General features: G+C 40.8%; 1 protein-coding gene across 5 annotated transcripts in view; it reads right to left on the reverse strand.

Annotated features, from left to right (window-relative positions):
* Nucleotides 1-1,951, reverse strand: part of LOC147430896 (Plastid-lipid associated protein PAP / fibrillin family protein) — an 81,874-nt gene extending 79,923 nt beyond the window's left edge. For 4 of the 5 annotated variants that reach the window (XR_015185654.1, XM_086493428.1, XM_086493427.1 and 1 more), the window contains exon 1: nucleotides 1,674-1,949. Coding sequence is in view for 4 of the 5 variants with exons in the window: in XM_086493428.1 (XP_086349554.1) it covers nucleotides 1,674-1,869 (196 nt within the window). In the remaining variant the exon portion in view is untranslated. Of the gene's footprint in view, nucleotides 1-1,673 lie in introns of all 5 variants that reach the window. The other variant, XM_086493426.1, reaches the window with a different exon arrangement.
* Nucleotides 1,952-14,749: the final 12,798 nt, after the last annotated feature.

Genomic DNA, 14,749 nt, shown 5'->3' on the forward strand with positions numbered 1-14,749 from the left:
ACCCTCTACGGTGTGGCATTGCCTGAAGGTTATTCCCAGGCCCGTACGGTGGGCAAGTCGCGCTAGGAGCTTGAGTATGAATCTATTGCGATAGATCCGAGATCCGTTGACTGCCCGGTCCCGAGAGGAGTTTTGCGTCTAGTCTAGAAAATGGCTTCGAGTCCTAGCAGCATGTCCACATGGCACATCAAACCCATACGCACATTGACAATTGTCCTCCTCCTCGTCTTGTTGTCTTGAGAAATTCATTTAGAGACTTTCAACCTAGAAAGCTCAGCAGTCCTTGGGAGAACTCCACCCAATAAATCAAAGGTACCTTTTGGAATATGCAATGCAAACCACCCAAAGCATTAAACGATCGTACAGAAAAATAACCTTTTAGTGACTTCCCTTGCAAAAGTGTCAAGATCTACAACCAATTCTCCACTGAGTGATAAATAAGTTACATGTTGGTCATAACTACATCCATAAATTAAACTAGCAATATGGGAAGATTTTGGAGAAGAACATAAGCTAGTCCATATCAGTCTACTATTCCATTTAATCAAATAAAGTTTTTTGAATTAGCATCTCTAGTTTTCATCAACTACCCTAGCTTTTAAGTAGAGCTATCACCAAAACTCCCTTTCAACGTAAGTGTTTTGGCGGATATTAAAGTTGTTTCACATTGTAAAGTTATTGGGATTTGATTTTCTTTGTCATGTTTTATTTGGAAACGGAAATGGAATGTACTGACTCACGAATTATAACAGGGAATAAAGCACCCATAAAACCATAAAAGCAAGGGACACAAGAAATGGAATGTACTGACATAGATGTATGTAATCCAGCCCACAGGGCTGGTTGGGGTGAAGAATTTTCCACAGGTTGTGCCAGCTGAAGTGGTGAGCTGCAGCCAGGAAATAAGGGTTTTGGTGATTGGGGAAAGAGGAATGAATTGATTTTCAGGCCCAGGAGACCAGGGCGGAGCACGGTTAGGCAGAGGAGTGCCAATTGGGGTTGGAAAAGTGGGAGATTGCTACAAAGGAGGGATCAGTGGTTGCAGCAGCAAGGGTGGAGCTCCTGGATAATAATCTGGTTCTTCCCACTCAACCTGAGTTGGAGAGTTTGACCTTCTGGTAGACAGCAGGGCCAGTTTCAAAGACACACGGTACTCATCAAGGTGTACTCATCAAAGTACACAGAGCGGGAAAAGTAAAACTTGTCGTGTTGAGGATCATAAAACCTGTATGCATTCACACCAAACCAGTCGCCATATCCTACAAACACCATCCGGGTACTAGTGGGATCTAGCTTTTGTCAAGTCTCCGTTGCCTTGACAGGGTAAGCTACACACGGACAGCTTTGGACTCCAACAGGGGGAAGAACTTTCTTTTTCCCCCTCATCCAAACAAGTCTAGACATGAGTGTCAGTTTCTAGGCGGAATGCTATTTAAAGACAGTACAATCTTAAACTTAGCAGCTACAGAGAGAGCTAATCAAGGTCTAACTATGTCAGTCTTGAGGCTGAATGCTAAAAAACAGCATAATGCTAAACATCGCAGCTACAAGAGAGAGCCAATCAAGGTCTAACTATGCCAATCGACCCATCTACTATGAGTACGGCAGTGGAATGGGCTGAAACGGTACAGTTTTTAATTATAACACAGAGATGCAAGAAAGTGTAGCGGAACCTTCAAGAGCTTCTCTGAGAGAGCTTTTGAGCTGATCGGGCCGGAGTAGGGAGGTGGGTTCATCAGCGACGGAGTCGTTGAGGGCCGCCCTGCACTGAAGCCGAAGCGAGGTCTGAACGCTCAAAGAGGCATGATGACGACGCAAACGATGCGGCTGCAGCACGAAACTCCTCGATGTCAGAATGGACATCGCCATATCCGAGGGCTCGCTCCTATCTACAGCATTGTAAGACCTTCACACATTCCATCGCTGCCTGCCATCTTGTTAGCTTCCAGCCATTAAAAAAGAGTACTAATTGACATACCCGTCAAAGTGTGGGAGTGTTTTTTTTTTTTTTTTTTTTTTTGGGGGGGGGGGGGGGGGGAAGTGGAATTTGAATTATTGGAAAGAAAAAAGAATACAAACAAGGGGAGGAGAGCCTCAATCCTGGATGTGTTTGGTTGTGATCACAATGTGATCATCATGTGATGTGATCACAATATGACCTTGCTATTATCACAACTAGTATTGTCGGTGCGCTTTGTCCGCCTTTGTGCTATATAGCACGTGTTGGTCTCACGCAATTTCTCCTCATTTCAGGCAGTTTTCACATCAGATGCAGGCATTTTTCATGGCTTACAACAACACAAATGTGTTCAAGATGTTTGCTGCTAAGGACAGATTGGATGGGGACAATTACCCTATGTGGGTTTACATGATGCAACATGGACTTGTATCAAAGGGAGTTTGGAACATTGGAACATTGTGCAGGGCATTGATGTACGTCTCGGTACTATGGATGCAAGCAATGTTTAGGATGCTCCAAGTTTTGTTGCCAGGGTTGCTGCTGTCAGAGTTGTTTTGCCTACGGCTGAGCAGGCTCGTTGGGATGTAAGAGATGTGCAGGCTCATGCAGTGATTGCATTGTCTGTGAAGCGCATTATCACTCCTCACATCCGTTCAACAAAATCAGCAAAATAGGCTTGGGATATTCTAGCCGGTCTTTATGCAAACCACAATGAGGCTAAAATTGCTTTGTTGCGTAAAGAGCTAGAATCGAAGATTATGCATGAGGAAGATGAAATGGACACTTTCCTTGCTGGTGTCAAGGATGTTAATGAGCAACTAATTTCTGCAGGAGAAGTCATTTCTGACAATTCACTTGTGCATACTGCTCTTGACACTTTGCCAGATTCTTACCAGACTTTTGCTAGTACTTGGAGACTTATGACCCAAGGAAATCCTTAAGTTGTCAAGTTTGATGAATTATGCACATTGCTGCTGCAAAGCAATGTAACTACTTCTTATGTTTCTGTTGCGACTGGCAAAACTTCTGTTCCTAATGCTTCTGTTGGCAGCACTTCGTCTGGCAATTCTGGTGATAAGCGCAAAAAGAAGATGCGTTGCCATTATTGTAAAGCTAATGATCACTTGGTCAAGCATCATCCGAAATTGAAGGCAAAAGAGGCTAAGAAGAAAGAGGCTGGATCCACTACAGTGTCCAATACAAGTGCAACAGTTGTAGAGTCTTCTGTCAAAGGAGATTGTGATGGGCATTTAGTGCAGAGTGCACTTATGATCCTATTGTCCATGATACATGTATGCCACTTGCTGCAGATTCACATGTATGGTATTTTGACAATGGTGCTACAAAGCACATTTCCTTCCTCACATCGTGATTTGTTTACCTCTATTGAGTTTGTCCCTCATGGGAATACGGTGATTTGTGCTAACGATGCCTCTTATAATGTTCAAGGAGTTGGAAAGATTGTGCTTACTACTGCAAATGGCAGTTCTTTCACACTTGTTGATGCATTGTATGTACCTGGGATCAAAAAGAACCTTTTGTTTGTATCTACACTTGCTAGACTTGGTCTCGTAGTCAAATTTTTGGATGATAGATGTACATTTCATGATCTCAGTTTTGGTGATGAAATTGTTGCATCTGGAATTTTGTGTTGTGGGTTGTATAAGCTCGCTTTGTATGACAAGTGTGGACAAAATTTTGCAAATGCAGTTGCAGATTCAAGAGCTGTTTCAGATGCAAAATTATGGCATGCACGTTTTGGGCATTTGAATTTTGCCAGTTTGCTGCGTTTACAAAAATCTGATATGGTCGCTTCTTTGTCGCCTCTTGAAGCACTTGTCAAACATGTTTGTGAATGATGTATTTTGGGTAAAATGCAGCGTGCTAAGTTTCCAAAGGATGGGTCAATTCGTGCTACATGCAGATTGCAACTTGTGCATAGTGATGTTTGTGGGCCTATGCAAACTCTGTCCTTGGGAAATTACTTGTACTTCGTGACTTTCATTGATGACTACTCCAGGCATGCATGGGTATATCCATTGAAAGTTAAGTCCGAAGTGTATATGTGCTTCAAGCAATTCTTGCTATGGCTGAAAATGTCTCGAAATGTACTATGGGCACCCTCCATTCCGATTGAGGGGGGGAGTATATGTCTTATGAATTTAATGCATTTATGGCTAGTTGTGGGATAAAACACCAATGTACAATGCCATATACGCCTCAGCAAAATGGTGTTGCTGAGAGGAAATTAGGTCTCTTACGGAATGGCACGATGTATGGTCAAGCTTTACCACATTTGTTTTGGCTCGAGACTGTCATGTGTGCCACTTATGTACTCAACAGGTGTCCTACAAAAGCGTTGCAGTCTATGACTCCATATGAAGCATGGCATGATAGAAAGCCATCTATTGAGCACATGCGTTTTTTGGCTGTTTGGCTTATGGTTTAGTGTCACAAGCGCAACGCAAAAGATTGGATGACAAGGCTGTCGAATGTATTTTTGTTGGTTATAGTGCTGAAAGCAAAGGTTACAGGTTGTACCATCCACAAACAAAGCGTATTTTGGTCTCACGTGATGTTGTGTTTGTAAAAGATTCTGTTCAGCTTTTGCTGTCATGTACTAGAGATAGTAATGTAAGCTCACAAGACATTTATGACAGTTTATTGCCTCTTTTTAGTGGTGGAAGTTTGAATCTAAATTCAAATGAGGCAAATGTACAACTTCCTATGGGGGTTTCTGAAAATGTTACAGATCAGCTTATTACTGATGCAGATATACATGACATACTTGATGAGAAAAGGGCTGAAAATGAGCAGGCTAGAGGTATGCCAAAATGGCTGGTGCACATTTTGCGTGACAGTAAATTGGATGCACTTTTTTCTAGTCGTACTCGTTCAGGTTCTCGCCATGCCTCTTATGCATCAGATTGTTATGCTTTGGCAGTGTCTAGCTTATGTGATATTAAGGATCCCCTATCTTTTGATGAAGCACAGAATTCAGAAAAATTGGATGGCTACCATGCAATCAGAATATGATGCACTTATAGAAAATGACACATGGACTTTATGTGATTTTCCTCCTGGCAAAAAGGCCATTGGTACAAAGTGGGTTTACAAGTTGAAACACAAGCCGGATGGCGAGGCTCATTTTCATAAGGCTCGACTTGTTGCAAAAGGCTATGCGCAGCAGAAAGGCATCGATTATGAAGAAAATTTTGCTCCCACTTGTCATATGACTACTGCTCGTTTTCTATGTGCATTGCAGCTCATTTTGGTTGGGATATATATCAATCCGATATTATACTGCTTTCTTGAATGGTGACATTTTTGAGGAAGTCCATGTAATGCAGCCTCGCGGTTTTGTTAAGAAAGGACAAGAGGACAAAGTGTGTAGATGTAAAAAGTCTTTGTATGGGTCGAAGCAATCTCCTCGTGCTTGGTCTCAGATCATTTGGTCAAACAAGGCTTTCGTAATAGTCCAATAGAAAGCACATTGTATGCCAACCGTGAGGGCTATGTACTTCTCATTGTTGTTCTTTATGTGGATGATTTGCTGATCACTGGTGCAAATGAGCCACATGTTGCTAAATTTAAGGCTGATTTGAATGCTACTTTCAAGATGGAAGATTTGGGATTGTTGTATCATTACTTGGGCATACAGTTTAAGCAGTGTGATGGTGGTATTGCCTTCTGTCAGAAAAGTTACATAGAGAAATTGCTATGTAAGTTTGGACTTGAGGATTGCAAACCTATTGCCACTCCCATGGAAACAAGTTTGAAGTTGAGTCTACATGATGCTGGTGATTCTAATGATGTCACCCTTTACCAAACTGCTATTGGCTGCCTCATTTATGTATGCAACACGAGGCTGGATATTCAGTTTTCAGTCTCACATGTCAGTAGATTTATGCATAGCTCAGGGTCTAAGCATTGGCAGGGTGTCAAGAGGATTTTTTGCTACTTGAGTGGAACTTTACATCTTGGCTTGTTTTATTCCAAGGGGGATCATTGCCGCCAGGCTTACATGCTTTTTTGGACTCATATTGGGCTGGTTGTTTTGACACACGAGCGTCCACAAGTGGTTTTTATTTCATGCTTGGCAGTTCATGTATATCATGGTTGAGCAAGAAGCAACCTACTGTGGCCACTTCTAGTTGTCAAGCTAAGTACAGGGCAGTCTTCAGAGCTACGATTGAGTGTGTATGGCTCAGACGCCTTATGGATGATTTGGGTGTTGGACAAGACACTGCCAACACTATCTACACTGATAGTTAGAGCGCATTGGCAGTTGCTAGGAACCTAGTTTTTCATGCTCGCACAAAGCACATTGAGGTGCATTACCACTATGTCAGGGAGAGGCTCTCAGCAAGAGCAATCCGCTTGGCTTATGTGCCAACACAGGACAACCTTGCAAATCTTTTCATAAATTCATTGTCTCGTGAGAAGTTTGAAGCTTTCTACAAAGCTTTGGGCTTACTCCCCTTTGTGGATTGATCATGTCCTCATGGCATGACACTTCCCTTTACTCATGTGCCAGCTCTTGTTCACCGCATCACTTCAGGGGGGATTTGTTACCATATACATGTGGTAGTGATGTGTGTGAACTCACTTTAGACCGCTAGGGCATTTTTTCCCTCACTAGGAGGTTTTCCCTCCCGTGCATTGTATATACGCCCATCATTTTAGGGCTATCTATCTTTCCATTGCACACTAAGTAATACACTCTTTGTTGTGTTCCTTGAGCTTCCTCCATCATCTCCAAGCTGTGTCCATTTCCCTGCAACCCTAATTCCAACATTGATCTCTCTGTGATCTACAAAAAAGCCAAAACCTGAGATTTGCTTTATATGTTTCATTTATGCGTCACTTATCAATTCGTAAGGAATAGCCTAATGGTAAGGCATTGGTCCAACAAGCTTGAGGTGATGAGTTCAAACACTAGTGTCCCACCCTGTTGGCGTTTTTGTTTTTCCAAGGTGAAGATGATTCTTTAGATTCTTAAATTATTCCCCTTGCCCATCGGATGGCACTGGATGCATCTTATATGCACACCGTTGATCCCTATTGGGATTTGGGTATCAATTAGTCTTGGATGCATCTTATATGCACACCGTTGATCCCTATTGGGATTTGGGTATCAATTAGTCTTGTTGCTTTGTTGACGCACCTTGTGCTATTGTGATTTGGGTGTCAATAAGTCTCGTTGCTTTGTTGGCATGCCTTGAGCAATCTTTAGCTGGTTTAGACTAGTTATACATCACTTGTTGGGTGAAAAGAATATTGGTTGGGCAAGAAGAGGAGCAAACATCGTGGAAAAAAATGATTCCTCAACTAATACGCTACGTTGCATTGCTAACATTTGCCTTGAGTTTTAGTGTGTAGCATGCCTAGTTATCCCCAAAAGGGATGGGCATGCCTTGTTTTGTCTTTTCAAGGTGAAGAAGATTCTATAGATTCTTAAATTAATCCCTTGCCCATCAGATGACCCTGGATGCAGCTTATGTGCAAATCGTTGATCCTTCTTGGGATTTGGGTGTAATTAGTCTTGTGGCTTTGTTGGCGTGCCTTGAGCAGCCGTGAGCTAGTTTAGGTCAATTACACATCGCCTGTTGGGTTAAAAAAAAATATCGGCTGGGCAAGAAGGGGAGCAAACATTGATGACAAAAAGGATTCCTTAACCAATATACTATGATGCATTGCAGACATTCGCCTTGAGTTTTAGTGTGTAGAGTAGCATGCCTGGTTATCCCTAAAAGGGATGGGAATGCATTGACCCAGTGTGTATCCAGCCTTACTTTGTTGCACTACATTGGCTATGAATTTATTTAAAAAGGAAGGAATTCAGGATGGGTTCATACAAGGTGAAGACATAAATATAGAAAGGGGCATACTCATTTGGATGCAACTTTTCGGCGAGCATTTTTCGGCAAGCGCTTTTTTGGTATCCAACGAATAGATTTTTAAAAATATTCTCTCTCTCAACCTTGGATAGTTGAGGATCCACTCTTTTTCTCTCTCTACTTTCTCTCCTAGATTTCTTTCCTTGGCAAGCACACATACACAAGGAACAAAACACATCCGAAACATTAAACACACACACACACTCTTGCAAATATTTAACACAACCCAATAAAAGATTGTGCTCCCTGGAGCAATAACAGTCTCTCTCTCCCTTCTCTTGTACATCTCTCTCTCTCTCTCTATCGCTCTCTCTCTCTCTCTCTCTCTCTCTCTCTCTCTCACACACACACACACACACACACACACATGATGTGGTACTATGGCTCTCTTTTTGGTTTCTAATACTAAAATCCCCACGCATAACACACCCCCACCCTCCACTTTGTTCTAACCCGGTAACAATTGGGTCACTTTAGGGTTGGGACTTCAGAAAATGCCATTATTTTCTAAAAAGACCATGGGGCTTAGCCCTTGATTGTTCAACTAGTGATCTTAAGATATTATCTCTTTGGTGTGCCGAGTGTGATTACGTTTGCCCTTCTTCATTACACCATGAAGGTGGCCTCTCCTATTTTACTGTGGATCTCCCCACTCATGGGAATCTGCGTGCCGATTAGTGCTACCACACACACTCATACTCTCCAGGATGGTGGCTCGGCTCACTCATGGCTCCCGCTTAGAGGACTGGCAGTCCCCGGCTCCGTCCGCTATTTAAACAGGTGAGGGTGCACCTCTGCCCCTCACTTAGCCGGTATTGTTCTGTTGTATTTTTTCTGAGAAGACTGACTGCTTGCTTCACAAAGGGAGCTATGGAGCTCACGACTCAAGTGACTTAGGTCTTTTTTTAAACCCTTGCTTGACTCGCTACTGGATTTTTGATAAAATTTCTTTGTTGTTGTTCCACATTGAGCACTCAATTGTTTTTGGCACAATAAGGTAGGTGGTTAATGGTCGTCGGACAATAGCATGATGGAGGTGTATACTTTGCTTAAAATGCCTTGCCTCTGGCGTGTACTGCATAATCATATTATGGTAAAATGGGTTCGTTTACGGTTTTCGTTAACTGTCTTGGTTGTCATACTATGCGTAGTAGGAATTTATTTTACTCTTATAAATGATAGGTGGTCTTGGTATTACTATGGCACCTTGGATTTTTTGTTGGTGTTTTTCATTTTTCAGACTATTTCGGTTCAAGTTTCACACTGTGAACAACACCTGCTAATACTATTCATATGATGGATAGGTGGTCTTGGTATCACTATGGTACCATGAAAAATCTTAGCTTCTGCAAGCTCTTTTTCGGTTGCAGACCGTGTCTGTGCATACCGTCCTACTGATTTTTGTAATAAAAAAGGTGAAAAATGGGAGTGATCTTGGCTTTTTTGCCACTAGAAGCTTCGGGAATATGGGCATCTGAGTCGGGATTATGTTTTTTTGGTAGCGTTGCTACTGTTGCCGTGTGATTGGAAATTGCCACCGCTCTGGTACACTATTCTAGAAGGTAAGTATATGGCCTTTTTTGCTTGACATTTGGATGGTGAACATCCGAGTGGGCTCGGAAAGGGATACAAACTCGAATGTGTATTATATCCTACAAATGTTATTGAAGTTGGTATGATTGGGTTTCTTACTGATAATCGCTTCGGCAATCTATTCAAAACCTCTGTAAAGTGCGGCATATGGAAATTGTTTTGAGAGAAGAAACCTTATGAACTTTTTTGACCATTGAACAAGGTAAGTTGGCTACTCGCTCTAAACATTGACAGGAAGTTGGTTCGGGGGCATTCATAGGACCCGATATGTACTATGTTGGCTTTGTTAAAAAAAAGACAAGATAATACGTTATTTTGCATTCACTTACTGCTTTTAGACGAGCTATGGCGCTAACTTTTTTAAGCTAGCGATGAAATTGTGATGGTTTTTTATTGAAAGTAGTGAACTCCATCTTTTGTAAGACATAAATACATTATCTACTCCTATCTTAGAACCTACTCATTATAAAATACTTAGGCTTAGCTGCTGGTAATGCCTCAATATTCCAACAGAGTATAACTCAAGTATTTTGCTTCTTAAAGGGATATACCACTTGTGGTGATCAAAGAGGATAATCTATTATTTGGATTAAAAGAGATTTTGGTTCTCTTTGATAAAAAAAACACTGTGATAAATTGATCTACTTTGGTCTTAGCTTGTTAAAAGTAATTTTTTTTTAGGATGGACATGGATAACAACTAGTATAGTCCATTAATACTTGTAAGCCACATCCAAGGCTAACTGAATTGTTGTCTTGTTTGGATGGATGCAGGTAAGGACTCTATCTTACCTTATAGGTTTTTTTGACTTTGGCAAGCTATCTCACTTTGGATGGAACACTCACTTATGACTTGGGAAGTTCCTTTACTATCTGCATACTAAAAGGGCATCTCTTTCCTACAAACATTGTACTTAAATGATTCAAATACTGAGTTGTTTTTGTACTTATCTATTCCTTGTTCCATTGCCAGCTGTCTTTTGAATGTAAAAATTCAATTATGTCTTATTATCTAAGATTTAACAGCTACACACACGTCCTATACATAAGGTTTTTCTTTCCAAAAAAACCAGGATGCTGGCTTTGGAAATTCTCTTCGAATTTGAGTTCTAAGTTGGACCCACAGTCTGTAATCCCTTCAATGGTTGACTGGTGTTAGGTGGTCCTTCGTAGACTCTTTTTCTGGTCCCCTGCTCACGGCTACTATAGTCTTTGACTTTGCCGATTGAAGGTTTTGTAGGCCCAATTTTTTTTTAAACAATTTCTTTTCTACTTATCTATGTTTACACTGTTCACTTTTCAGGACTGCTTACCCTATAGAAAGACAGCTTGCATGAGCACTAATCACAACCCTGAGAATCATGAAAAGATTCTCGAACAAATTAGGATATACCTTAAGGACCGTAAACCAAAAAATGCTTTAGCAGTTAGAACTAGACCCTTCCTCGCTAAGAAGGCCAAAAATTGTATTACTTACTATGGTAAGTATAAGTGAACCTCACCACACTTTTTTGGAAAATTGCAGACTCTTGCTCTCTCACAAGCTCGGGGGATTCACTATGTGTAAAACTACCATATCACGTGCGTTCAAGCTTATCTGTGAATTTTGTTAAGAATATAATGTACCCTTTTCTTTTAAAATTTGTAATTTTTTTTCAAATTTGAAAAAATAATACCCTTCTGTATATATATTTTTGTAAGTTTCAAGAACTTTAAATATCCTTCTTTTGAACTCACGTGATAGGTTGCATTTTTATTAGGTGACCTACCCGGGCTCACAAGGATTGGAATTGTCCTCGGAGCCCCTCTCAGTGGCCACATCTCTTGTACTCAAATGTATTAGCAGCTTGGATGCTTCTCAACTAATTTATGATTTGGCTCTTACCTCTGACAAGAAATTATCTGTCTTACATATGCTGTCTTTTAATGATTAGGTCAAGATTTTGGCGACTTTGGATAAAGACTCCATGGAAGGAGTTAATTTAATTACCCAATACATTGCCCAGCTTCCTTTATTATCCTCACAATACCAGCAAGAGCTTGCCCTATTTTCCTCCTCTGGTGCTGATCTGTCTAACTTTCTTAGGAATTTATGTGGGCTCAATCCCTCTTTTGTATGTGCACGGCTACTCCTTCTATTCCACAAACTGGTGGAAACTTCTGTCGAGATAGTGTAGCCCTTGAAGCAGTTAAGGAATTTCAGAGTAAAACGACTCGAACCTCCTGGAGATGGTGCCAAAAATATCCAAAGTTTTTCCTGTCCTGCCTGTTAGACAAAAATTGAAATTGAATCCCTCGAGGTTGAACATTGGCTTTGGGTGTTGCCCAGCAAATCCTTCTTAGCACCCATTTTGAGTGAAACTTGGGTATACCTTGCTAACCTCCCTGCCTCTACTGTGGAAGACTGTTGACTCAAGATTCTAAAAGGAGAGCAATTCCTGGACAAAGGGGAGCTTATCAAAGCACCCTTCAATCTTAACCTCCTTGACCATTCCAAGTGCCCCTCCAATACTGGCCTCTACATTCGAACCAAAGAAAACATGGAATTTGCCAAGAGTAACCCTGCTTTTTACACTGAATCCATCTAGAATGTCTTTCGTCCTTATGTAAAATGTGTCTGCAGATTTCTTGACCCTAAAGCCTCTTGTGAATCCAGCATCATGTGGTTCAATCATTCCATTTGGTTTATTCTTAACCATCTGGACTTACTTTTCCCGAAAAAACCTGTGGACTTTCATCTCTCCCTCATTTGCAATTGGTTAGGTGGCCAAGCAAAGCAAATTGTAATCACATAGATTGCCTTCAACATCTTTCGTGGACTAATGCTTGATATCTTGAAAGAATTGAGATTTGATGAACCCGAGATTTACTTAACTACTTATGCTAACTTTAAAGGTGTTAAGCTCATCACTAGTCTTCTTAAACCTTGTATTGATGAGGATGACTCCCTTGCTCTCAAAAGAGCTAACTCCTTGATTACCCCCAACTCCTTCCTTACACCTAGTTCATCCTCTAACCGAGGAAGAGTTCGTAGCTTTACAAGAGGACGAGGCAAGTCTCCCCCCATTAGGAACTTCCCTGAATTTTAAACCTTTGTGAAATTGCAGGTTACTACAAGCCCTTGTGGAAGAAGAACTCTCAACAAAGTGGATCCGGACAATGGTTTCATCTACATACACTATCTCTTTCACAATGTACTACTCGATTGGATTCAACCAAAAAATCTTTTTTGTGAGTGCTTTGATCTATTTTTTGGTAATCACAAATTACTCGACAATATTCTCGTAGGATGGACGTATCAACATCCCATAAAGAGGTTAATCTACAGTAATGACTTTCTTGGCAGGATTTTGTCCCTCATTGTACATGCTTTCAGTTTACCACCTTTTGCTGAAATTTTGATGGTTTTGGTAACCATGTTTGCACTTTTGATCTTAGCATTATTGAAAATACTAAAATACGTAGAATTTTGGCCAAAGGGCTCAATCATATACTTAACTTTCCCAAAAACCCTTACCTTGCTCTATCAGCTTTACTAAGTTGTCTCACTGATCTTGTCAGTGCTCTCCGACTGGACATGACAGTCCTACTGGACTTAAGGGAAGGTGTGAAGGAATGCTTCCTTCTTAAAGTATCACAACTACCTAGTAAATGGTCATCATCAAATGACTCTTGGCTTACTTCTCAGATTACTCTTGATTTTCAAAAAATCTATGATAAATGGTTTGTTGTCCGACTGGACAAAAGCTCTAACTATCCCACTATAGTTTGCAAATACCTTGCCTGGAAGGCAGCTCGTGATCAAGTAGTTGGTAAGGAATTCTGTCTTATTAAATCTCCACCACAATTAATTACTAATAAAATTGCTAAACACTTAGGGATTTTAGGATACTCTGTGCTGAACACTAAGTTACCTATGTTATTTTCCACTTATCAGATTCATAAGCATAAGTTTAGGTGGATATTTGATGTCTCCAATTGTATCTTTACTGATATCACCAAGGATATTACTTTTTGCCTTGACTGTATATTAACAGAATTTGAGCTTATTTGTGCCACTAAACAAAAAATCTGCCAAGACTTACATATTCAATACAATCCTTTTTGGCTTACAAAAACACTACAGAGGTCTCGCTTAACCTTTCCTCAGCATATCTTCCACATTTTTACTGCTGACATTACACAATGTTACAAAAACATTCCCCTTGAGGGGGAGCTTGGCCTTAAGACAATTCTTGCCAAAGTGATTAGATTAGCTTTCTCCATTGCTAGAAAGAAAAAACTTTTTGCATCTCTCTTTCCAAAAAACCCAGGTGGATTAACGTATCTCACTCTGTACACTCCTTACACTTTATAAATGAAGCTAAGCTTTGTTCTTACATCTCCTGGCTACTGAGTAAGTGCACTATAGTTTCAGGCGGTCTTTGCTTTAACCAATGCTTAGGCATCCCCATGGGATTCTCATGCTCTCCACTTATGTGTAATATTTACCTTGCTTTCTTTGAATACAAGTGGTGTCTCAAGACCATGGAATCTTACAAAAATAAGCTTTCACAGTTTAAACATACCTATAGGTACATGGATGACTTAGTATCAACAATAGAGACTTCCCCAAGGAAATTTGTTTGATTTACCCTCACTGCCTTAAAATTGAACCTACCTCTCTCCATGAGATCATCACACCCAATGGGGCTTTCTACACATCTGTCCAATTCCTTAACCTCTCTATCTCCCTTCATGTCCCATCTGTTGGGTGGGTATGACCTTAGGTTTGTGTGGAAAAGGGATCTCTTGAAACTACCACTTATAGAATTCATAGAAAAGAATAGCAATAGGCCCTACAAGACGGCTATTAGCTCTTGCATAAGCCTACTACACCTAATTTTCTATTCTTCCTCTAACTCTTTTCTTGCCTGGGAGGAGGTGTTTTTACTAATAAAAAAATATTGCCATAACGGGTTTAATAGAAACCAGATCTGTAACACTATTACACAAGCTCTCACCCAACATAGTTGGCATGGCTTGCTTTTTAAATAGGAGAATCTCATTTCTCTGATTAGGTAGTAGGCCCATACACAATGGGCCTACTACCTACCCATTGTATATGGTGCCTGGGTTAGGGCGGGTACACACACACACAAACACACACACATGTTGTGGTATTGTGGCTCTCTTTTTGGTTTCTAATACTAAAACCCCCATGCATAACACCCCCCCCCCCCCCCCCCCCCCCTCCACTTTGTTCTAACCCGGTAACAATTGGGTCATTTTAGGGTTGGGACTTCCGAAAATGCCAT

This window comes from Adiantum capillus-veneris, chromosome 21 (genome assembly GCF_014529385.1).
Source record: "Adiantum capillus-veneris isolate H3 chromosome 21, ASM1452938v2, whole genome shotgun sequence".
In the NCBI taxonomy this organism is placed as follows: domain Eukaryota; kingdom Viridiplantae; phylum Streptophyta; class Polypodiopsida; order Polypodiales; family Pteridaceae; genus Adiantum; species Adiantum capillus-veneris.